Genomic DNA, 23,747 nt, shown 5'->3' on the forward strand with positions numbered 1-23,747 from the left:
CATATCTACAAATAATTGTACGGGGGGGTGAGTAAGGGATATATAAAAATATATATCCTGAGCGGGTGATGAGCTTTGGGCTTTCAGTTCAATGAATGAGAGTTGTTGAGGGTGGAAGGGACCTGGGAGATTGTCTGGTCTGACCCCTTGCTCAAGCAGGGTCCCCTTGAGTGGCATGCCCGTGAACTCTGGATTGTTTACCTCCAGCACTGCATTCCCTTAAAGTGAAATTTCCCAGGGGATTTCTTGTAAAAATTGAGGTCATTTGCTGCTTGTTGTGGCCGTGCATGGAGCCAGGACCCACTCCCTGGGAGATCCCCAGTGGCTCCGGCACAGCCTTGCAAATGCCAGTTTGGAGGTGCAGGGCTAAAACCCCCGGTGGTTTGCTGACGTGGGAGGGGGGACAGAGGGGGATGTTCTTCGCAGCCTGTGTCCCCAGCCCATGGCTGCCAGCTTGGGTGCTCCTGGATTCCCCCTGCTCCGTGGAAAGGGAACAAGTAGCTGCGAAAATCTCCACAGTCTGAAGACTTTGGAGGGGGGGTTCGTTGTCATTGATTTATTGGTGGCTTTAAGGAAAATAATCTGCTAATGCAGAAGCTTAATACAGCAACAGCAAAACATCTGCCAATGAATAAAGCCAAACCCTAAACGAGTTGTGAAAGCTGCTGCCTCCCCTGGTGTGTGCACCAAATCTGGGCTGTCCGGGCTGTGGCCACCAAAACTGCATCATCTGAGGGACTCCAGACCCCCTTGTTAGCCAGAGAAGCATTTAAGATGAGGGGTATTGTTTTAAAATAGCATAAAGCTCAATGCAACATTGTGTTTCCATTTTAAAACAAGCAGCCTCTTGGGTAACCGAAGTGGCTGGGAGGAGTACACCACCGGTTGGGTTTTATTCTTTTTATCAGTGGCCTGTAGCAAACCAGCTGTGACAGATGAACAGCGCAGCTGCTGGTGACTGGGAATTAATTTTCTCCTCCATCCTGTGTCCTTTGGTTTTTTGATGTTAGTTATAACACTGAGAAAATGCGCTCCTGGCAAATGGGACCCGGGAGAGAAGCCTGGTATTGGTCTGTGTGTGTGAAAGGCAGAGACAGCCCGTGGAGGGACCAGGGGTGTGCAGAAGGACCAGGGACATGCAGGGGAAAATGGAGCATGCTGTATTTATTTGCATCAATTACAGAGGGTGCACTGTCACCCCAAACTGGGTTCTGGTGGAGGTGAGGGGAGCATTTCCAGGTTCCCTGTGAGTGAGGACTGACAGACCCGTTTCTCCGTGGGTCTGCGGTGTTGCACATGAATTTAGGTGCAAAGCCCCACACATGCACCGGGTGAGCATTGGGAAGAGCTGCTGAGCTGGAGCGTAAGTGGAGCCATGTGGGACCCTGCACACTGGAAAGAGTCAGGGCTCCGCTCGGGGCTGGGCTGCGTGACCACAAAGTGGGCTTTTCCCAAGGGGTTACGTGGAGGTGGCCACGGCGTCCTGCACGCCGTGCTGGGAGGGATGGTTCCTATTCCAGACAAAGCCAGCAAGCCCCTCCGCTGCTCAGTGCCGGCTGAAGGTCTCCTTCACTCACCAGCTTGCCTTTACTCTGGATCTTTTCCCAGTTGGATGTGTGGGGAGCTGCAGCTGATTTGAGGAGCCCTCCCCAGGGAGGGACAGTGAGGGACATCTCCTCTCTCACTGTAAGAGCGGTGATGGTCCCTTTGACCAGAGAGGTCCTGTCCCCCTGACGCGCTGCCCTGGGGCAGGGTTTCCACCTGCAAGCTTGTCCCCTTGCGAATGTGGCAGTGGCACATGGCTGAGCAGCCCCGTCCCTGTCCCTGTCCTGTTGTGGCATGCATTGTGAGCAACACCCAAGCTGTGTGGCACCCATGGCTCCAGGGACAGCCCCATGGGGACCCTGGGTGCGGAGCTGGGACAAACCCCTCTAACCCTGCTGTCTCCCCTGTTGTCTTTAGGAACCTGGTCCTGCTAAGATGGCCGTGACCAGCAGCAACATCCCCAGTGCAGAGAAGGTCCCTGCCACCAAGTCCACGCTTTGGCAGGAAGAAATGAGGGGCAAAGACCAAGCGGACGGGAGCAGCAGCATCAGCCCAGCGCAGAGCCCTGTGCAAGGCCAGGCTGGGGCTGCCAGCTCCCTGAAGGATCCCGTGCTGGACAGCAAGGAAGGTGAGGGACCAGGGTGCCAGTACTGGTGTGATGCTGCAATGACCTGGTTCGGGTAGCTGAGCTGGCAGAAAACCACTGTAGACGGAGAAATTTTCTGTGGATTTGGTTCCTGGAGCATCCCAGCAAGGAGGGGGAGGCAGACCACACCCCTGCTGTGCAGGGACCAGAGCAAGGCATTACAGGCTGGAGTTCAGAAAGGAAAAAAATTGCTTCACATGCTGGAAAATCGCAGCGTGGGACCCATTTCTGCCCCAGCAGGGAGATGGGGCTGCCTGCCCTTGCAGGCAACACTGTCCTTGTGCTGGGATGGGGAAAGCCTTTTCTCACCCGTCTGAATCCCTGCCTGGGGCACCCAGAGGGTGCAGGGCCATTCTGTGCTCAGCCTGGGGTTTGGGGGGGCTGCCAAGCCCTGAGTGCTGCTTCCTTCTCTGGGCCCTGCGTCAGGGCCCTGTTTGTGTTTGGTCTCCCTGATGAGTCCCTGGAAGAGGCTGTGCCTGTGGCATTGTTCTGCTTGGAACAATAGGGCTGGGGACTCTTCCTGCTGGGGCCACGGGCAGACCCCAGGTGCTGCGGCCGTTCCCTTTATCTGCCCACTCAGAGGGGGCGATGCTTTCCACCCACTCGTGGCTGCCAGGAGCAAGGTGTCCATCGCCTTGTGCCCACGGAGACGTGGCCAGTGCCAGGTTGGGAAGGATGGGGATGACGGTGGGTGCAGAGTGGTGACTGCAGCTGTCCCTTTCTTGGTTTGAAGGTTTAGGTCTTTCATCCTTGCAAGTCTGACCCAAGGGTTGGACCAGCATCCCCAGTTCTCTGCAGACCATCCCACCATCTCCATGGGCATGAGGGGTGGCCAGGTTCGAGAAGCCAAGGGTGCAAGAGGTGGCACAGCACAGGGCTGGGGCCCAAACTGTCTTTGCTTTTTTTCTGCCCCTGTCCTGGGTGGAATCGGGGTGTTCTTTGTTAAAGTGGAACTTGGACTTGAAACCAAGTGCAGTGACTTCTCTGTCCCTTAGACGAGAGCTCCATGAATGGAGAGCGGATAGACTGTGGGCGGAAGACGCGTGTTGAGAGCGGGTACTTTTCCTTGGAGAAGACCAAGCAAGACTCGAAGCTGGAAGAGCAGCAGCTGCCGCCCCCACCAAGCCCACCCAGCCCCAGCACCCCAAACAACAGGTACAGTTATCCCAAATCGCCCTCGCAGGAGCATGCCCAGCCCTTTCCTTCCCCAGGTACCCGATCAGGCGACCGAATGATTCACAGCTTCTCTCTGAACTCCTTGGACTCGAAGAGCAGTTGCCTCATGCACAAGGACTCCAGCAGCAGAGATGTAGGAAGGGGAGCTGAAAAATCGGGGCGTCCCCTTTCTTTTAAAGCCAGCCGGCAGTACACCACCCTGGCCGACGTTCCCAAGGCCATTAGGATCAGTAATCGTGAGGCCTTCCAGGTGGAGAGGAAGCGGCTAGAGCGGAGAACCCGGGCCCGTAGCCCTGGGAGAGAAGAAGTGGCCCGGCTCTTTGGCAGTGAGAGAAGGTAAGGGATGAGTGGCTGGTCCCCTTGCATGCTTGCAACGGCAGCAAAGCTGTGTCCCCACCACCGCCCTGGACAGAGAAGGTGGCATTTGCCGGGTGAAGCCCCTTTTTATTACAGTGCTCCTGGGTTTAAGGATGCCCATCCACCCCGACCAGGAGCTGGGATGTCCTTAGTAGTGCCGGCAGGCGGGTGTCACCCTGCCTGGCTGCTCCGGGGACAGCTGGCTGAGATGGTTGATGTTTGGTGGCTGTATTTGCAAGCAAGCCCACCCTCTCCGTCCCCTCCCTGGCATGGCACACGCTGGCAGCTGGTACCATTAATTAGGTTAGCTCTCTAAATGGTGTTAGTGCCGGGTGCGTTACGCAACTGCCTAATGAGCTGAAAGAGGTTTCAAAATGTCATGGCATTAATCTGGGAGAGGAGAGGCGGGTGCAGTGCCAAGGCAGGGCGCAGCGGGCTGCAAAACAGCTTAGTGCGGAGGAGGATGGGGAGGGCGTCCACACGCACGCCTGTACTGCGCACCGGCGTGCTTGGCGCTTTCCAGGCGAGGCAAAGGACAGGCTCGACTTGCCCTGGGAAAGATACATTTGTGCAGTGAAGGCAGCAGAGCAAACCGGGAGACAGGCCCCAGGCGAGAGGGCTGCCTGCCAGTCTGATTTTCTTGCCCTGGTTTTCCTCCGGGCATGTTCTCTCTCGCACGGTTTCAGCAGGCGCTTCTCTTCCATTTCTTCCCAGCCCCTAAAGGATTGTTTTCCAGCCTGGCTTCCGAGAGCTGGGAGCAGGTCTGGGAAGCATGGTGTAACTTTGTACTGGTGTTGCTGGTCGGCAGGAGGATCCCAAACTGAGCCCAGCCCCAACAGCCTGCACAGGGAGTGCTGGATGGGAAATAAAAGAGAGGAGCACGGGTTTGACTTTCTCTGCCTCAGGAACTGGGTCTTCCCCAGGATTAAGGAGAGGGATGCCACATGGGTCCCTTGGTCACCTGGGCTGGGGCTGGGAAGAGGCTGGTGACTGCTGGTTTGTAGGCTGAACTGGTGCAGCCTGTTGGCTCAGGTGTGGGTGAGGTTGTGTCCCTGCTGGGTTTGCTTGCACAGGATGCCCTGGCCAGCACCTGCATTCCTCCGAGGTCCCTTGCTCAAGCCCTGGGGGGATCGTGCAGCACTGGGATCCAGAACAGAGCTGGGATATGCCAGCTGAGGACAGGGAGGAGCAGATTTACAGGCAGATAACAGGGCCCAGGAGAGGAAGCTGTTGCCAGAGACTGTCCTTTTGTCAGCCCCACTCATTGCCTGCTGGTGGGTGCCTTTTCCAAGGAAAGTCTCTTTCTTACCAGCCCAGCTGGGCTCCTGGAGCTGTTACCAGGTGTTTTTGCTTTATCAATATTGGCAAAAATTCCCTTACGTCAGCCCAGGGCCTTTATCAGAGCAGGACGGGTGTGGGGGGAGGAGCAGGTGCTGCACCAGGTTTGCACGTGGGTGCTTGCCCGTGGGGCTGAGCCCGTCCAGTGTTCATTTGCGAGGGTGGTGATGGCAGAGCAGGGCGAGGGTTCCCTGCCTGCTGGAGGGTTTGGCTGGGTTTGGCTGGAGGTTGCAGCCCGTGGCCCTGGAGGAGTGTGCCCTGCGCAGGGATGGCTCGGCGGGCGGTGTATGGGGACTGGCACGTTTGCTTTTTCCTCCGGTAACCTGGGAATTGGTCCGGGCAGGTGGAGAGGCCATGTGTCCCGCAGCTGGGGTGTTGGAGCGTGTGGGTGGGCTCGGCAGGGCACAGCAAGGCAGTCCAGTGTGCCACCAGAGAATTAACATTCACCAGCACCCTGCTCAGCTTGGCTTGGCTGCTTTTTAAATTTGAGTTTACTTAGTCCACATATCCCTGTCATTTTTCTCCCCTGAGCTCAGTCTGTGCTGTTTGAGGTTGAGCAAATACAATAACTGACTTCCATGCTGTGGGGTCAGCTTTTTCCCCTGGGTCTAACACCATTTCTAATAATCCTTCTCAGTAACCCACTAACATGTCCAGGAACGCTTGCCTGAAATCACTTGCCCGAATGCCAATCCCATAGGCGCCAGCCGGGCATCGTTCAGATCTGCCTTTCATCCCTCGGTGCAGCCAAACAAGCTTGCTCTGATTCTGTTGGTATTTTTGGCTCGTTCTCCGCCCCCCCTTTTTTTTTTTTGTTTTGTTTACCTACCATGATCAGTGCGAGTGTCAGAGCTATGGATGGAAAAAAAATAATTTTAGGTACCCGGTGCTGCATCCTGAGTGACACACCTGTAGGCTTAGCTCCAGATGAAGCCGTTGTTCAAGGCTTCTCGTCCTGTTCCCTTATAGTAAGAGGTATTACGTGACTTAAGTGCAGGACTGTGCTGGAAATTTTCCCTGTTGACCGTTTATACCTGATGCTGGCTCCACGCCCCATGCAGCTGCCTGAGCTCACAGCCACTCAAACATGAATCAGAAACCAGGAGATAATCGCTGGGATTTTGGCGGAGCGACAGAGTGCGAGTTCCCTCTGCTGGCACACGGCAGGACGGGGCTGCCAGCACCGCTGCCCACACCTCAGGCATCCGTCCCCATTTATCCCAGCAGGGCTCTGCAGCTGCAGGGATTAATCCTGGCACATCCCAGTGGCTTTGGGAAGGAGACCACCAGCGGGGTGGGGAGTCCTTTGGGTGCAGAGACCCAGAGCCCCTTCCTCTGGGTGTGCGGCTGCAGGCTCGTCCACCTCCTGCAGCTCCCCGGGGAGCACTGGAATTTCTGGGTGGCAGGCTTGGCTTTCCTTGCACACTTCCAGGGATGCAGCCTCTAAAACCGTGGCTTTCCTGGTTGACCCCGTGTTCTGCGCATGCTGGCAAGAGTCTGCTCTGGCATCTGCCGGATCCGCTGTAGGAGCGTGGTCAGGGGGCTGAGGCGTATCTCTAGCTTCCATAAATAGCAAAGCTGCCTGAAATAGCTTAAAAGACTTTTCTTTCTCAAATTCCTTCTCTGAATTCTTGAAATGTACGGCTCTGCTCTGAATGCTGCTTCTACCCGTAGAGAGGAGTGCCTGCTCTCCCAAGTATAGTTTGTTTTTTCTTGTAAAACTATCCTCTTGGTTTTTGTGGACCTTTGGGGAAATTCCTCTTCCTTTTCCTGACACTCACTGTCTTTCTTGCTTTTAAATAATGAATGAATCCAATAAAAACAAGCCCTTTCTTCCAATCAAAGAAAATCACTGTAATGATAGCTCATGCTGGTCTTTATAGCTTTCCTTCCCAGTGCACGCAGCCCTCCACCTAACAGCTGAGATCTGCAGCTTGGGTTTAGTGGCCTGGAAAAGATTAACAGCCTGCATGGCCGAGGAATTCCTTGGGACGAGCTTTGTTAGTTGAGGAAGCACTAAATGGCACCGCAGCTTTTAAAATGTGTCTCCGTACCTGTCCGCAGCCTTGTTTGGTCCACACAGAGCTGCTCTTCAGAGGGAGCAGCTCTCTCCTTGGCACGGTGGGGAGGAGAGGAGAGCCCTTCCCCTCCCCATCCCCCCAGGATCTCTAGCAGTAGCCTCTCTGAAACATTGAGCTAAAGGAAAAAAAAATAATGATTCTTTCCTGTAATCTGGATGATATTAACCCTTGGGGCTGTGATTTGGTTGCAGTGATTTATTTTTCTCCTCCCTTTTTCAATGACAAATTACTGGAATGATTTTGATTTTGTTTTGTATGTAGATGCAGATATATAATTTCCTCTTCTGTTCATTCATTTTCCAGCCTTGTTTTCTTCCAGGTCTTGTTGCTCTCCACCTTCTCCTGCTGTGTTGCTGTGTGACGTGTCCACCTTTACTTCGCCTGCTTCGCTACCATCTCATCTCAATCTCAAGCCGTAGAACAACCTGGTGGTGCAGCCCCTTTCATGAGAAATCAACCTGCTTTTAATTTTGTTTTATGGTTTTTGGTTGGGTTGTTTTTTATTTTTTTTCTCCTGATTTGTTTTTCTTCAGGCACACACCTAATAGGGCACAGACAATGTTAATTCATGGACCTCTTACTCCCTTCTAAACTGAGACTCAGAGAAGGCTGGGCCAGTGTAAAAAGCGTTAAAAAATCGTGACTCCAAAACAGTTCTCCATTGGCTGGCTTACACGAATGGACATCTCCTGAGCAGAACATCCCAGGGGGATTGAGAGCTCTGCATGAGCCCGGGATCTGCCCACTCCCAGTCTGCAAACTGGGAGGCAGCAGGGGCTGAATAGATGTCTCATAAAAACATCAGAGAGATTGGAATTTACAAAGCTAAGTCTTCCCCACCAATGTTGTCCCTTCTCTTTGGTTATGGGCTTTGGTGCGTGGTCCTGGCAGCCTCTCTCTGAGCAGCAGTGGGGGCCCCCAGCTCGCTGGGGGATGTGATAGGCTCAGACTTTTGTCTCACTTACAGAATTTGGTGCAAATGTTGGTTGAAAACTGAACATCTCATGATTTTTGAGCCCTTAACCTGGTGTTCCTTTTTGTGGGAAGTGTTAAAACCGATTTTTTCAATAACCTGTTTCCCCTCATGTGGTTGCCATTGTGATTTTCATGCACATTAGAGGTTCACACGGAGCAAGCAGCCCTGAGTTTAGGTGCGGCACACGTGGGTCCAAATTGTGCGTCAGGAACACACTCGGACTGAGCTTTTTAGGGAGGTTTGAAATTGAGCTTTAAACCTCACAGCTTGGAGCTCAGCTGGGGGGTATGTTGGTGGTGGGCTATTGCTGCACGTTCCCAGGTTGTGATTAAAGACCTGAGGTTGATACCTGCCCCCGAACCGCTGGACACACAAGCATAGACACCAGCAGGTCCTTTGAAAAATCCAGTATTTCCTCACCTGTGGGTCAGTGAGCAATTTTTCATGCTGAAATGGTGCTTTTAATTCCACCTGCAAAGGTTTGTTGTTTGCTCCTTCTTAGGAGCATCCCATGTAGGCTTGGTCCGGGGTTGGCTCCAGCTCCCATCCACATTTTTTCATAGTTCTCCTCCATCCTTGGAGACATAAGTGCCATGGTGCGATAGGCCACCAAGGTGCTGTTTGAGAGCCCACATTGTGCTCCCTGCTGTTCATACTGGCTTTGCAGACCAGTTTGAGAGGAGGGTAGAGCCTTGGGGTTTTGCAGGGGATGCCCTGTTGTGCCTGCACAGATTGCTCCTCATCCCTTCATGCCTCTTCAGCTGGCACAGCCTGCAAGCCAGACCCGTTGTCTGGAGGCATCTACGGACACTCCTCACTCAGTGCAGCACTGGGGAGGTTACCTGCGTGGGGCTGAGGTTTTGCAGGGTGCTATTGCAGTGCACCCGTAGCCACCCCTTTACCTCTGCACCCCAGCTTGGTCTGATGTGTCTCTGCTCTGTGGCCTGGGGGGCCGTCACCAGCTGCAGTGCTAGGGAGTAAAGACAAAGCTTAAGTCAAAGCTGTTCAATAATCCTTGCTTCTCAAAAGGCTGTAAAATATACAAGTAAAAAGTTACTGCTGGTTTTGCAAGGGTTTTCTAAATATTTAAGGAAATACTATTCTGAGCTGAGTAGCATGAGGTTTTTCCCCACTTTGGCCATGGGTAGAATGATACATGTCAGATCGGGGTGTTTTGCCCTGGATTTGTGCATGCTGGAGCTTGCAGAGGAACAGGGACCCAAAGCCAAGTGTGAGCGAACACTGGGTCGAGCAATTCTGCAGCCTTACATTTGTGGGATTGTACAGCTCAGCACAGTTGCTGTTCTGGTCTTTAAACCACCTTTGGTTTCCCCTTTCTCTGTTTTCCAGGCGATCCCAGGTAATTGAAAAATTTGAGGCATTAGATATTGAGAACGCGGAGCACATGGAAACGAATGTGTCGGCCGGGGCTGCCCTTTCCAGCGAGACGCGGCAGGGCAGGAGCGAGAAGAGGGTTTTCCCACGGAAACGGGTAAGCTGCTCAGCCGAGGTCTCACCGTGGGGTTTGGAGGATGGCACCTGGGATCCAGCAGCCCAGCACAGAGGGTTTAGCTATAGGGTTTAGCTATAGGGTTTGTCCCTGGGTGGAGCAGGGGATCTGGAGTCGCAGGCAGGCACATGCAGGAGCCAAACCGCTGTGGGTGCTCAGTCTGTGCTGGTTTGCTGCTTGCTGCTCCGCTCCCTTGGCCCAGCTGCAGATCAGAGTGGGAAATCAGGTTGTCTTTTTTTTTTTTTTTTTCCCTTCCTCCAAAATAGAAAGAGGGAAACTTCAGATCTGGCGTGGCAGGACACATCAGGATGGGGTGAAGTAACAAAAGAAACAGGCAATCTTCAGAGTCCCAGATACGGTTAGGTATATTGGGAACAAATTAATGCCTGAAAGGACAAAAAAACCCGTATTGCCAATGAAATGACACTTGTTCTGAGCCTGAGATGCCCCTTAAATAATGTGGATTTTTGTGCCATGAGCCAAGAGAGTGGGACTTGCTGTCCTAGTTCCTGCACTGTTCTGGGCTAATGCTGTTTACACAGGACTTCGCTTGCGAAGGTGCAGCTGTGGGCGCCATCCTGGATGTGTCTGCATCTCCTCTGTCCCCGCATCGCCGGGCAAAGTCACTGGACAGAAGGTCCACAGAGTCCTCTATGACGGTGAGCTACCAGGGCCGTGTCCTCTGCGGTGGGGGAGGCTGTGAGGGGCCTTTCCCAGGCAGGTCCAGAGAAAACTGGACTGCCTGCTGCTTTCGCCAAAGCCAGCACGTAGGACATGGGATGGACTCAGATTTGGAGCAGGTTTCAGTGACCTGAATCAGGTGTGACTGACCCTGACAGACACAGGGGCTCAGCGGGGGGAGAGCTGTGTTTTTCGCCTGTTCCCTTCTACTGTTGCAGAAATTAAAATACAGAGTCTGGCGAGGAGTCCTTTTCCTTAAAGTACAGCAGCAGCTTGGAAAGCAGATCCCCGTTTTGCTAATTGTTTTCCTCTGGATTGCTCCGTTTCCTCAGTGCTTTGCTTGGTATGTCAGACCCTAATTCTGTAGGTCACCCCGGAGATGTTGGGTCACCTCGCCTGGCCAGAGCCCCTCTTTGCCCTGTGCTGTCCCCCTGAACTGGCAGAGACTGCAGCACAGCATTTCCAGCTCAGCAGAGGGTCAGTGCAATTTTCTGGACTCAGACCAGGTGCTGGGTCATGACTGATGCATTTTCAGAGAGCTAACGTGGCCCGGCTTTCTAATGCCTCTTCCTTGATGTTTGTGCAGTTGCAAGTGGGTGTGAGTGGGACGAAGGCTGCGAGGAAGGGCTGAACCTGCCCTCCTGAGCTTTCCTCCCTTTGCATATTTCAAATGCTCACCAGACCTGGAGGCAAACAGTACAGAGCAAACACAAAATTGCTATCCTCTCACCGCCCTTCTGTAGGAACAAAATAAATACACGTGCTAATCTCTCAAAAAGATTACAGACCTATTGTAAATACAAGCTGCATTTTTTGTGGATGGACAGCTTCTGTTCAAGGACTTCTCAGAAAAATGCAGTAGCTTGGCATTTCTGTAGCTTTTCATGTAGACTTGTACAGCCACAAGAGTGATTTTTAAATTCTTGGTGGTAATAAAGAGGTGCAGTAAGTGCACGTTAAATGGCAAAGCACATCATCTAGTGAAGACAAGAAAATTATGCAGTCAGTGGGAAGAAAACCTTTTCCTTGGCATTAAGTACACCTTTATTGTGCCACTCCTGTTATAAAAGTGGCAACATATGAAAAATGTGCACGCCTGCTGGCTTGCAGCGGTGATTGCAAGACTCTCCCCTACCCATTGGGTTCTCTGTGTCAGATCAGATCAGTTTTCCATCAGGATAAAAGCTGAGGGAGAGTTCATCCCTTGTTAGGCTCCGTAGCTGTGGCTTGTGCTGCGTGGGTATCTCTTCCATCAAGTGCTTCATCCGTTTTGGGTTTCTAATGTCTACACCCTGCAGTGGCAGCTGGTCCCAAACTTCTCATGCTTCAGCAGCTTTGCAGCTTCAGGCAAAGCCCGTGCTCTCCTGCCTGCCCGAGCACTCGGGGAAAGCAGCTGGGTTTCTGTGGAGGAGCAGGACCTGCAGGAGAAACCTTCCCCCTCCAGTGCTTCTGTAGCATGTCGCTGCAGCCCAGTCTGAAACACATGCATATACTGCTTAGCAGCACCGTTCCTCCATGGATGCTCCTACAGGTTTGCTTACATTTTGGAGAAAACCAAGAGGTGTAGTAAAGTAGTATGAATGCTGCTAAAGAGGGATTTATCTGCTTTTGTGGAAGGTTCTTGCCCTGTGCTTCTTCCTAGTTGATAAATAACAAGCCTGTGAAAAACTGTAACTCTTGCAATCCTTCTGTTTTCCTTCTCTGCAAAGGGCATGGTTGGGAGCCAGTTATTTTTGATCCAAAATGTAGATTCTTTGCTTGACGCTCTCCTGCAGTACAGGAAAGGGCTTTAACAGGACCCAGACCCCAAGAGCAGGAACCCACCTGCACTTTGGCAGGGAAGAAGCAGGTGGGTGGTGGTATTGCGCTCGCAGGATAGGTTGGGGCTAAGATCAGGATTCCCAGCTCTCACAGCCACCTTCAGAGATGAACGTAGTCGTTGCAAATGCAATTTTCTCTATAGTTTGTTCGTGGCTTATCACTGCCTCGTCCGCAGGTCCTGGTGGGGCTTGGTGGGTTTATTGCCCGCAGCTGCATCACAGCCGAGGCTGCTCAGGCTGGCGTCTGTCCGCTCCCTCGATAGCACATAGTTTTTCTTTCATAATATATAATGGAGGGACAAAACTGCCTGCGGTCTTGCCAATTCCTTGTTTCCCTTCATCTGTAATGCTGGTGTAGCAGTAGGAAATTGCAAGAGAAAAGCTAGGAAGAAAACAGCCTGAATAAACCATGCAGCAGGTCTCTCTTGTTCTGGGAGCAAATGGTTAGCCACCACGCAGTGCAATGATACAGTTTGGACTGGATGACCTTTAAAGGTCCCTTCTAACCCAAACTATTCTACAGTTCTGTTAATGAAACTGTTGCTAGCTTCTTTTATTGCTGCGCTGTGTTTTATCGAGCCGCTGCTGTTGTCTTTTGGGCACAAATGCTTCCCACCCCTCTGATCGCCTCTCTCCTTTCTTGCAGCCCGACCTGCTGAACTTCAAGAAGGGCTGGTTGACAAAGCAGTATGAGGACGGACAGGTGAGAGTCCTGGTTTCTGGCGGCTGATGCTCTCTCTGACATCTCAAAATGATGCTCCAAGTGGGAGAAACCAGTTGTAGGTGCTTGGGCAGAACACTGACAGGGAATTTGTAGAACTCTCTGGAGCCAGGCAGCAGTGGCTGCGTGCAAGCCCTGTGCAAACGGTGTTTGTCTCGGAGCAGGAATAGCTGGTTCTCTGTCCCGGGGAGATTTCAAAGCCCCACAGCTGGATATTGTGTCGTGGGTTTCTAGGGAGCCAGGGCAGCTTGAATAGCAGCACTGGTTTCAAGTTCCTGTTCTCTATTAGGCTCATCTCCCTTGCGACCCAGCAACCTCTTTGGCGTCAGTAATGAGGCTCAGATCAGGTCTCTGGAGTGCTGAAGAAAAGACAAGGCCAAGAAATAAATAAATGTCTCTGAGTTGGCACTGGGAAGCAGCCACTGCCGCTTTCCTCCTGTCCATTCCCGGAGGAATGTGGGATGTGCCGCCCTATCGAAGGCTCAGAGACAGGCAGTGTGCCGAGGCAGCGTGGGTGCCCTGGCTGGTTGCAAACTGCCCCTTCCCTGGATTTGCTTCCCTCCTGCTCAGCCCGTGGAGGAAGAGTGAGGGCACCTTGCCCGTGGCTGTGAGCACCGTGGCCAGGCCTCCGCTGAGTGTCCCCACTGGTGTGCTGTGCCCTGGGGCTGAGGGCACGTCTGCAGGCAGCCAGAGGGAGAATCAGCTGCTGGAGCGAGCGCTTTGTTAGCTGAAACTGCCTTGGGTAAGCCTGTGCCTCACCAGGAGTCTGCAGAAGGCGTATTCCTGTAGAGCAAGGGCCAAGAACAGGCTCCAGCCCAGTTCCTAGGTTCTTCGTTCATTCTACTGCTTCATCTGCAGCATGAATGTTTTACTCTTGAGTTTTGGGTTTTTTTAAAAAAAGTCCCTCCAGGGTGTTAAGTGCAATCACTAAAAGTGTCATCCTTGCCAGCAGAGCTAATAGGAAGGCTCCAGCTGCCCCCGTGGCTCTCACCGTGTTTCACTGCCACACGCAGGGTTGGTGCTGCCGGGGGTCTGGCACTTTGCCGGTGCAGCAGTGCTGAGAAAATCAGGGTCCTGGCGGTGCAAACCATCACGGTGTCCCATGCATTGTTGCCTGTCCGCGTCTCCCCTTCGCCCCCGGGGGGCCTGTTGGTGAAGCCGGGTGTGGAGCTGGGAGGGGAGAGGCTGCGAGCTGCCTCCCTGCGGGATGTCTCTGCTGGGTGGCCTGTGACAAGCTGCTCAGGCCTCGCTGTTTGGGAAGGTGCAGGATTGTCATTGCTCTGTCTTGGTTGTTTCCTAGTGGAAGAAGCACTGGTTTGTGCTGACTGACCAGAGCCTGAGATACTACCGGGATTCCGTGGCGGAGGAGGTAATTGTCTTCCCCATCGGTGTTTACCCATCACTCTGCATCCAGGGGAGCCACAGGTGCTCCCAAACTGATCCTGACGGGTTGTCTTCCCAGATGCCAAGGTCCTGGAGCATCGCCCTTCAGGGCTTTGTGCTTCTTGAGGACCTGCTGCTTGCCTCCCTGTGAGCCCACCGTGCTTTGGGCTTGCAAAGCATTATGGCTTATTTTACCTCTTCCCTCTGCAGGCAGCTGACCTGGATGGAGAAATTGATTTATCCACATGCTACGATGTTACTGAGTACCCGGTTCAGCGAAACTACGGCTTCCAGATCCACGTAAGGAAAACTTGAGGAGGAGGAAGTCTGGCTGCAGGACAGTTGATCTGGTGGCTCATGCTGTGCTGCCACTTGGAGATGCTCGTCCGTGGCACCTAAGAGAGGCCACTCGGCATCACCCACAGTGCTCCAGAGAGCTGCAGCCTTGGGTTGGAGAGCCAGTTTTTTGGCTGGGGGAAGAGCAAGAGAGAAGGGGAAGGTTTTGTCTCTACCTCAGCTATGCCAAAAGTGGCCTGGTTGCTGAGAAATGCTAATTCCCACTGTGTGCTGGGGGATGGAGGGGCTGGCTGCGGTCTCCATGCAGCCAGCAAGCAGTGCCCCACACTGGGTGCTCAGGGCTGGGTGCAGGGTGGTATGGCGGGGGGTGGGAAGGTGCTGGTGTCTGCAATCAGCTGCTCTGAGCTGATCCTGCTCTCCACAGACGAAGGAAGGGGAGTTCACCCTCTCCGCCATGACATCGGGCATTCGCCGCAACTGGATCCAGACCATCATGAAACACGTCCGCCCCACCACTGCTCCTGATGTAACAAGGTAAAGGGGGGAGTTTAGCAGCCCCTGCATTTGTCTGGTTTGCTATGCAGGAGTAATTTTTCCCTTATCCCTTTTCTTCCCTCTTTCCGAGCCTGTCTGTTCCTGGAAGCTGCAGCGCGTTCTCACATCCCTCTCTCTGGGCTTAATTTGGATATGCTTTGTGGGGATGCTGATATGCTGAGTTACTCTTACGCGTGCAGATTTCAAAGAGGGTTGAAAATGTGGCTTTAATTTGTGCATAGGAGTATGAAATACTGTTCCTATATCAAGGCTCCTCTGGATTCCCACCAGGTATTGTGAAACCACTTGGATTCAGTTGTGCTGGGTTCCCCCTTTCCTCTGGCTACTGTTCAGCATGAGCTGCCCATCCCCTCCACGGGTCACGGCAGCACGAGCCCAGGGTTCAATTTAGAAGCTGTTTGGCTCTGATATATTTTAAACTCCAGCCAGCAGATCGTCTTCCCTCCTCTTTTGATCTTCCAGATAGCTGCCGCAGCTTGTTTCCCCTTGTGCCTTAGTAATGCTCGCGTCTCCTCCTGCCGTCAGTGCCAGAGGAAGGGACCCCCTGCTTCACAGAGTACCTTCTGTGAGCGCTTGTGGCTGCGGGTGAAGGGTGTTTGACCTCACAGCTAACCGTGCCAGCCACATTCGTACGGGCCACCTCTTACAGGCTTCGTGGACACGGCCGCACCGTTAACTCCATCTCCTGTCCTTACCGTAGCTGCAACGAGCAGGTTTTTGCCAGGTTTGTCCCAGCGTTGATGGAATGGCTCTTCTCACCCGGTGCTGTTGACCTGGAGATGCTCCAGCCTCTCCTTCCCCATCCCGCTTGGCACTCAGCCACTCTTTCCCAGCCCTGCCCGAGCTCTGGTGGATCTCGCGGGGGTCTCGGGGAAGCCACCTCTCTCCTCACTCCTGTGTATGTTTGATTTCCATGCAATCCCAGGAAAAACTTCTCTTTGAAACTATCCGTGCTGAAGCCCAGGTTGGAAAACTGTGTTCTCTCCTGTATTAACGTTTTGTGGTTTGTATATCTCGTGATTCACTGCATGCTCCTCCTTTCTGCACCTCGGATGGGAAGGCCTGCAGTTTCCATTTATTTTTCTTTCTTTTTTCGCCGTCCCCCTCCTCCCCACCCCACCCCCCCCTTTTTTTTTTTTTGTCTTTAAATAAAAGCCAGAGAGAAGGGAAGAAGCAACCTGGTCTTGACACTTGATTTCCCCACACTGGTATCTTCCGATGTGACTAGATATGAAGATGAAGACCAAGGAGATTTGAGGGGACCTCTCTGCCTGTAAAGAACCGGCTGTATTTATAGCCTAACAGGTTACTGCAGCACGGTGGTCCTGTGCTCGCTGTCTTTGCATCTGCCCCAAGCCCACATGAAGTGGTTTGACTTGGCTCACCCTCGTGGGAGGGTCCAAGCGCGGGTACCAGTTGGGCAGTAACTTGTTACGCTGCATAAGTAGAAGGTGACTCTCAGTCCCCCAGCTGGGGAAGAAGAGGGTGCGCTTCTGGTGTTTTCCACCGAGCTGGTTGTGGATGGGGTAGGGTCTGGCGTGGGTTAGTCACGTTGCTGAGTTGTTGCTGTGAGCTGCAGGGCTGTGCCGTGTGTGAAGCAGGGCTGTGTTCACCCGCTGCCTGCTCACAAGCCCTTTGCCGTGTGCCGGGGGATCCCAGCCCATCCCGCCTGGCTTGGGGCACGTCATTAACACCCACACCCGGGGAGCGGCTTGGGAACAGGGCTGCTGGGAAGCCAAAGGACAGACTGCCAAAGGCTCGTGATGGAGAGGTGGTGAATGTCTGCAGAGCGCAGCCAGGGTGCAAGAGGGAAGTTAGTGTGGATGCTGGGCTGTGCCGGGAGGGCAGCGGTGTTCACGCCATCCCTGGGGCCAGTCTGACTCTGCACACTCCTGCCGCCCTCTCCTGTGGCTCTCATTAACCCACTGCCATGTCTCCACCGAGCCAAACACACGTTTTCTCGGTTGCTCGAGTCCTAATTACTGTTTATATTGCTGTGTGCGTCAGCACCTGGGGTGGGGGCAGATGCTGTGCTGTTCCCTGTCCTCAGCAGTGCCCTGCAGTCTGCAGAGACACTTAATTACACTCTGCTGACGATGACCGCGCAGGTATAAAATACCCACAAGAAAGAAGGTGGCTGCTTCAGCGCTGGGTCCTTGTTCAGCTCGCAGCTCCGGTGCGAGTTCCCCAGCGCTCCCCCAGTTCCCTGCAGCCCTCGTGTGCTTCTTGCACACTGCCACAGCATGCTCAGCTTGCACCACTCGCGCAGCCACCTGTATTAAAAGATAAAAACCTTTTTGTTTTGACCTATAAATACCATTATGAGGCCAAGACCCCCTCCTCCCATGTGATGTGGCTTCATTTTGTCTGGGATGGCGGAGACGTGAAATGCTTAAGCAGAATTAATTGCCATGGGGCACTTGCGGGAGATAAAGCGAGACACTTCGGGTCAGCCTTCTGAGTCTCTTCACTCAGTTCCCAGTGGCCGCCCCTCCGCTCCCTGACACACATCCCGTGCCCTTTGGGAAGCAGTAGAGGAGAAAGGAGCTCGCGAGAGATGCTGCCTCCAGAAATGCTGAGATTCTTCCACGGGTATTTTAGAACAGTGTAATTTCTGTCTTTCAACAACATCCGAGGGGCCCCAGGACACCCTGTATTTCCTAGCGCTCTGCTCCATTTTAAGACTCGACCTCTTCCCCGCTTTACTTATTTAAAATGCAGCTCTAATCGCTAACTGACTCCAGATTGAGTGCCTGGCTTTGGAGTCGTGCAATATCTTCTAATGGCTGAGGAGCAAGGTGGTTTCCATCGTGGTGCCTTTTGGGTTTATTTTATTAGCTGCAAGTGACAGAGCTGAAGAAGGAATTCTCTCTGAGCTGGTTTTAGCCTGTAACTGCCAGAGTTTCTTGAAACCCAGCTCTACTGAGCCTGTGGTGCATCGGAAGATACTAGCCCTGGACCCGTGCAGAGTCATCTCTTCTGCTCCATTCTTTGTTTTGGGCGTATGCACATACCTGAGGTTGTTGGCTGCAGGAGCTGGGGTGTGTTACGGAGGCAGGAGGAGAAGCTATGCTGCTGCTGCTCCCTCCCGGTCGCGGCAGTCTCGGTGCATGCGGTCCCGTGGGTCAGAGCCCCGTTAGCGGTGATGTGCCTGCAGCAAAGGGCCCAGGGAGCTGCTTTCCAGCTCTTCCCACTGCGCCCTTCTAGAAAGCTTGTCAAGGCTGCACTGGAGGCTGAAGCCCGGAGGGATGCCGTGGTGGTGCTGGCAGCAGGGAGAGCCAGAAGTCAGCCTGAGCAGCAAGGCTGCGCCTCGGGAGGCATCTCGGGGGCTTCTGATAGCAAAGAGGGTTCAGCAAATGCCTGCTGCTCCCTCAGAACGGGCTTCTGCCAACTTAGCATACTGCTGTTTTCTTTTTTAATTTTGATCTGCATGTTACAAGGCTGGCATGTCTACGTTTAATAAGCTAATACTGCATTACGGGTTATCTGTAGGTTTGGAAACGGTATTGCCTTCCCCTGTTAACTTCCCTTGCTTGACAAGTATGTCTCCCCTCTCAACCCACCACCCTCTAACTCAGCACTAAAAATCATTCCTTGCTTGAGAAATCGACATTTTCAGTGGCTTCCACGGTGTGTTGAGTAACTCTTGCTCTCCTTGCTGCACTGACAACTGTGCGTACGGCGTGCAACGCCCATGCCGGGGTGGCTGCCCGTGCTGCCCGTGCTGCCCGCAGGCAGGTTTCCCCGGGGGAGGTCTGTGCCTTCAGTGCAGATAGTGGCACAGAGAAGTTTTCGACTCATTAATACCCCAACTTTGGCAAGCTCGAGGAGCACCTTCCCCCTGTTACCCAAGACCTGTGGGAGCTGCTCTGTGCTTCTCCACCCTGCAGCTCCGAAGCCAGACCGACTTTGGTGGGACTGGTGGCATCCTCCCTGCCAGCACGTGACTATGGCCGCGGTGACCGGCGTGTGTGCATGGAGCCCTGCAGCCGGGGAGGCGGGCAGCTGGCCGGCCGGCTGGTGCCGCAGGAGCTTTGGAAGCCTCTTCCCCACCTGGCAGGGCAGCTCGGGGTTGTGCCTCGGCCGTGGGGGGCTGCTGGGTCGTGGTCCCCAGCCCCGGGGTGGCTGCCAAGGAGGAGCGAGGTCGGGATCGGCCGCTCGCCGGGGGCCGGGGCGTGCTGGGGAGCAGCCGGGGCTGCTTGCACCAAGGCTTTGCGCACCAGCGTGACCCCAGGGAAGGGCAGTGGCGGCTCCTGCACCTGAGGGGCGAGGGGACGGAGGGGTAGGGGGGCACCCACCTGGTATTGGCTTGGGCTTCCAGCAGCCCCTTTCCACCCAGCTCTTTGAGGCATGCGTGGGAGCGCCCGGCCAACTTGAGCACCCACTGACGCCTTCCTTCACCCTCTCTCTGTCCTCGCAGCTCCCTGCCGGAAGAGAAAAGTAAAACAAGCTCTTCCTTCGAGACTGGTCCAAAGCCGAGCGAGAAGCCAGACGCAGACCAAGCTGAGCTGGACCCGGAGCAGAAGCGGAGCCGTGCCCGCGAGCGCCGGCGAGAAGGACGGTCCAAGACCTTTGACTGGGCTGAGTTTCGCCCCATCCAGCAAGCCCTGGTGCAGGAGCGTGCAAACGCTGCAGACTCCTCCAGTAGCGGCTCTGCCGCCTTCCCCAGGGACACTGGTGCCACCGACGCCGACCCGGGAGAGCTGGAGCGGGAGCGGGCCCGGCGGCGTGAGGAGAGGCGCAAGCGCTTTGAGATGATCGATACTGTGGATGGGGCAGGGTCGGAAGAGACACTAAGGATGGAGGTGGACCGGATCCTGCCCGTCCCAGCAGACATCAAACTGCAGAATGTCCACGTAGAGATTGAGCAGCGCTGGCACCAGGTGGAGACCACCCCGCTGCGGGAGGAGAAGCAGATCCCCATCACACCCCTGCACCTCGCCCATGCTGAAGACCGGGACGAGGGGCTGACAAAGCAGCACTTGACCACACTGTTGGAGAAGGAGGTAAAGCGGCGTGTGTGGGGTGCAGGCTGCCTGCTGAAACAGCCTTCAGGCCACTGCAGTAACTGTAGGAAGCCTGAGCAAGGCTTCAAAAAGCTGCATTAATTCCTGCTTTGTAATAGCAACGAGTAGGGATGCTGTGGAGTCCCCTGGGGAGCTGGCAGGGCACAGATCCGCATCCGTTCCCGTTCAGCCCTGCCAGCAGCTTTCATGTTCCCACGGTTGCAAACAGGGCTGTTCTTGCAAGAGTGGTACTTCATTACCCCCTCCCAGCCCCCACCCCTGCTGGCTGTTAGCCAGCCTGCTCTGATGGGATGGGTACAACTGATGGGCATGGACCAGGCTCTGAATTCAGGCTCGTAATTCTGCATGGCTCTGCAGCTGCAGAGATTTGCGTCTGCAGTTATGTCTTACAAAGCTGTAAACTGGCTGTAGCAGAGTTGTAGCACGCACCACAAAGGTTCCCTTTTTGTGGAGCCTACATCAAACAATCTTAGGATTTTGGGAAAAGGAAGGAGGAGACTCAGCTCACTTGGAAGAGGCCCATGGCTGGGGTAACAAAGGTTGTTGTTAGTTGGGATTAAGGTGTATTAGCAGGAATGAAAGGGGTGCAGGCGTGCAATAATCAGGAGTATCGCTGATCTGAAGCAGGCTGGGATTTGCCAGGGTCCCGCCTGGCACGAGCTGGTGCCGTTCATCCTTTGCTGCAGTGAGCCTTTAGAAAGTAAACTAACGCATAACGTAGTTCTTTCAGCGGGGGAGGGATTTTGCCTGGCAAAATGAAATCCAGATCCCAGAGCAGAGCAAAGTAGCGGTGCCATCCGAAGCCCCGTTCATTCGCTCCACATCCTCTCCGAGCTGCTTGCTCCGTATGGCCAACCCCCTGCCCACTCCCTGGATGCTGTCCCTGTTTGTGTCCCTCCAGCTGGAGCAGAAGCAGAAGGAGGCCCTGGAGCTCCTGGAGCAAAACCGGCACCTGCAGGACCAGCTGAAAGTGGCACTGGGACGGGAGCAGAGCGCCCGGGAGGGCTACGTGTTGCAGGTAGGAATGTGGGGAGGAGAGAGAAACCCATTTTCCTCTGTGCCCGAGGGGGACCCTGGTGGGCTTCAGTCTAGGGGACATCAGAGAGGGTGCAGAGATGTGCACCACAGAGTGGGCTCCAACAGATTTGACCTTTTTGCAAATACTACTGATTCTGTAGCCTTACTGGAGTCATGCTTAACAAAACCTCTGATCTGGGATGCAGTAGACAGAAGGTAGCATTACCTACTGGTGTCCTCGAGGGAAAACAAAACACAGCCATGGCAGACGGATGGGACCTCAGCAAAGTCCACCTCTGATCCCTCCTGTACTGTGTTTGTCTATGCAACAGCTGTTGCCCCCTTTCTGTGCCCCAGATGTTCCCCTCGGGCAGCAGGGTGCACATGAGCCTTTCTAAGCATCGTGGAGCCCAGCAGTTGCTCCTGGATGGGTGGTTTGTGTGGCGGTTACATGGGCAAACACAGCACAACACCTTCCCCACAGCCCGGGTGGGCTTTGCACCGGGACGACCTGGTGTCTTGGATCACTTTGGTGGTTTCTTCTGTTATGAGATGCCTTTCCTCAGCAGAGCTGAGAAGGGCGTTTTGGAGGCTCGGGAAAAAGCGACGGGAGTCTTTTGGGAAGCCTTTCCTCCCCTCCTCCAAACAAAATGGACTTTTTCTCGCCCTTCCTCTGGGAGCATCCGTGCCCAGAGGAGCCATGACATCTAAAGGGCAGCTTCTGGCTGCTCTCCTGAGTCCGTAGTTCTGTTTTGTGCAGGGACAGAATTTTGACCTGCTCAAATCTACTTGGCCAAACTGGCTCTGGATCAAAGTGGCCACGCGTGGCTGCACGCTGCACGCCTGTGGTAGCAAACCTGGTGTTGACACTGAACCTTCTGTCCTTATTTCTCACGGGAAAAACAACCCCTGAAGAAGTTGCACAGGCAGTGGAGCCAGCCCAGGCAGGGGGGCATCTTGCCTTCCTCGCCGGTGATCTCCTTGGAGGAGTTATTAACAACGCATTTATTTCTGGAGTCCCCGAGCTGACAGCACTTGCTTGGAGGATTTCCATTTTCACTTGGCAGTGTTGGAAGAGTAACTAACTCCCACTTCCCTGGGGCAAAGACATCCGACCTCCCTTTGCCTGGAGCCCAGAAAAATCAGGGATTGGGGCTAAAAGCTGGATGCTGAATCCACTGTCAGATTGGCTGTGTTGAAGTTGGCCATAGTGCCTCGATAGGAGGAGGGGGAGCAAGTCTGCAGAAGGGCCGAGCAAATCATTGCTGCAGTGAGAAGTGACCCAAAGTTTGACCTAGAAGTTGGAGAGGGTTTTTGGAAGGGTTGGAGGCTTTTGCTTGCTCTGGTCTAATTGTTCTGGGGATTTCCCTTACGTTTTTCTGGGAGTGGAGGGATTAAAGTCCTGTTGCAGAAGGGAGTAACCCCACCAAACCCTGCTGAGGTGGAGGGATTGGAATCATGGGGGGCGGGGGTCTGCAACCCCAGACTGTGGGCAAACATCACAGCATTTTTTTGGGCGGACCCTCTGAATTTCATGTGCTCCGTATCTCCATCATGCCTAATTTCGGAGAGGTTCCTATGTTGTCTGTGGGGAGGGGCAATGGAGGAGCCTGACTGCTGCCAGCCCATCTCTCCTGAGCTGTCCAGGGGGCAGCAACCCCCCCTTGGCAGCATGACCAGCCCCATATGGACCCCCAAGCAGTGCCCCGACACAAAAGATGCCGCACATTTCGTAAGGCAGCTGCTGAGATACCCACCCTGATGCATGTGCTGTGCACCGAAGCCTCTCTGGCCTCGTGTAACCCCTCTCTCACTCTGAGCTTCCTCGGGACGGGGCACCCTGACTTGGAACCCTACTGGGAGAAGTGACAGGGGCTCCTGCTCCCCACAAACGGAGATGTGCCGCAGCTCTGGGCACAGCGGGCGGGAGGGGTCACGTACTAACCTGTCCCGGGTGGATGTTCTTGCATGATGTTGGTGTAAAGCATGAAATTTAACTTAACATAACTGAGTGTCACATCTGTGGGCTTTCCTTATCAGCAACCAGAGTACAGCAAGGCAGGCCAAATTCCTAGGCTTCACGCTGTGCTTCTCTCGCCTCTTCCTGTCTGTGTATTTTTTTTAAAGATACATAATTTCTGTTGCCTTTTGCATGACTCTGTCTGTGAGTTTTCTCTTTGCATGCTACATTGCTTTGGTTTGCATCTCACAAAGGTTGGTTTCTTTTATTTTACGTTCTCATCACACTTTTTCCCTCCCTTCACTTGTCAGGCTTTTTATTTTGTCCTTTGTTGGATTTTTTTTTTGCAGGTAGAGAAATTAGATCCTCCCTAGTCTTAAACTTTAGCATAACAACATCTCTTTAACACGATGAGCAGCCACTAAGTCCTGTTTGGCAATCACAGAAATGACATCGCCACGCCGGCTGTCCTGTGTCCCTGCATCTGGGTGGGATGTGATGTCATTTGCTGTCACCTCACTTTCTGTTGTTGCTTTTGGTCGGTAGGACTGTGTTACCTGAACTGTGCACTTTTTGTTTCACAACAAAACAAACATGCTAAAAAAGCAGTTCCTTTCTTCTCGCCCTGTTCCCATCCCCTCCTCCTTCTCACCCCTC

At 53.8% G+C, this 23,747-nt stretch overlaps 1 protein-coding gene across 7 annotated transcripts in view; it reads left to right on the forward strand.

Moving 5' to 3' along the window:
* LOC121087199 (myosin phosphatase Rho interacting protein) overlaps nucleotides 1–23,747 on the forward strand; it is an 82,158-nt gene that overhangs the window by 42,327 nt on the left and 16,084 nt on the right. For 3 of the 7 annotated variants that reach the window (XM_040591951.1, XM_040591952.1, XM_040591953.1), the window contains exons 6-15: nucleotides 1,963–2,173; nucleotides 3,187–3,703; nucleotides 9,470–9,611; nucleotides 10,172–10,288; nucleotides 12,777–12,833; nucleotides 14,152–14,220; nucleotides 14,445–14,534; nucleotides 14,956–15,065; nucleotides 19,507–20,092; nucleotides 21,015–21,131. In XM_040591951.1, the coding sequence (XP_040447885.1) occupies nucleotides 1,963–2,173; nucleotides 3,187–3,703; nucleotides 9,470–9,611; nucleotides 10,172–10,288; nucleotides 12,777–12,833; nucleotides 14,152–14,220; nucleotides 14,445–14,534; nucleotides 14,956–15,065; nucleotides 19,507–20,092; nucleotides 21,015–21,131 (2,016 nt within the window). The remainder of the gene's footprint in view (nucleotides 1–1,962; nucleotides 2,174–3,186; nucleotides 3,704–9,469; nucleotides 9,612–10,171; nucleotides 10,289–12,776; nucleotides 12,834–14,151; nucleotides 14,221–14,444; nucleotides 14,535–14,955; nucleotides 15,066–19,506; nucleotides 20,093–21,014; nucleotides 21,132–23,747) is intronic. The other 4 variants (XM_040591955.1, XM_040591956.1, XM_040591957.1 and 1 more) reach the window with 2 other exon arrangements.

The sequence above is a fragment of the Falco naumanni genome, chromosome 4 (assembly GCF_017639655.2).
Source record: "Falco naumanni isolate bFalNau1 chromosome 4, bFalNau1.pat, whole genome shotgun sequence".
In the NCBI taxonomy this organism is placed as follows: Eukaryota; Metazoa; Chordata; class Aves; order Falconiformes; family Falconidae; genus Falco; species Falco naumanni.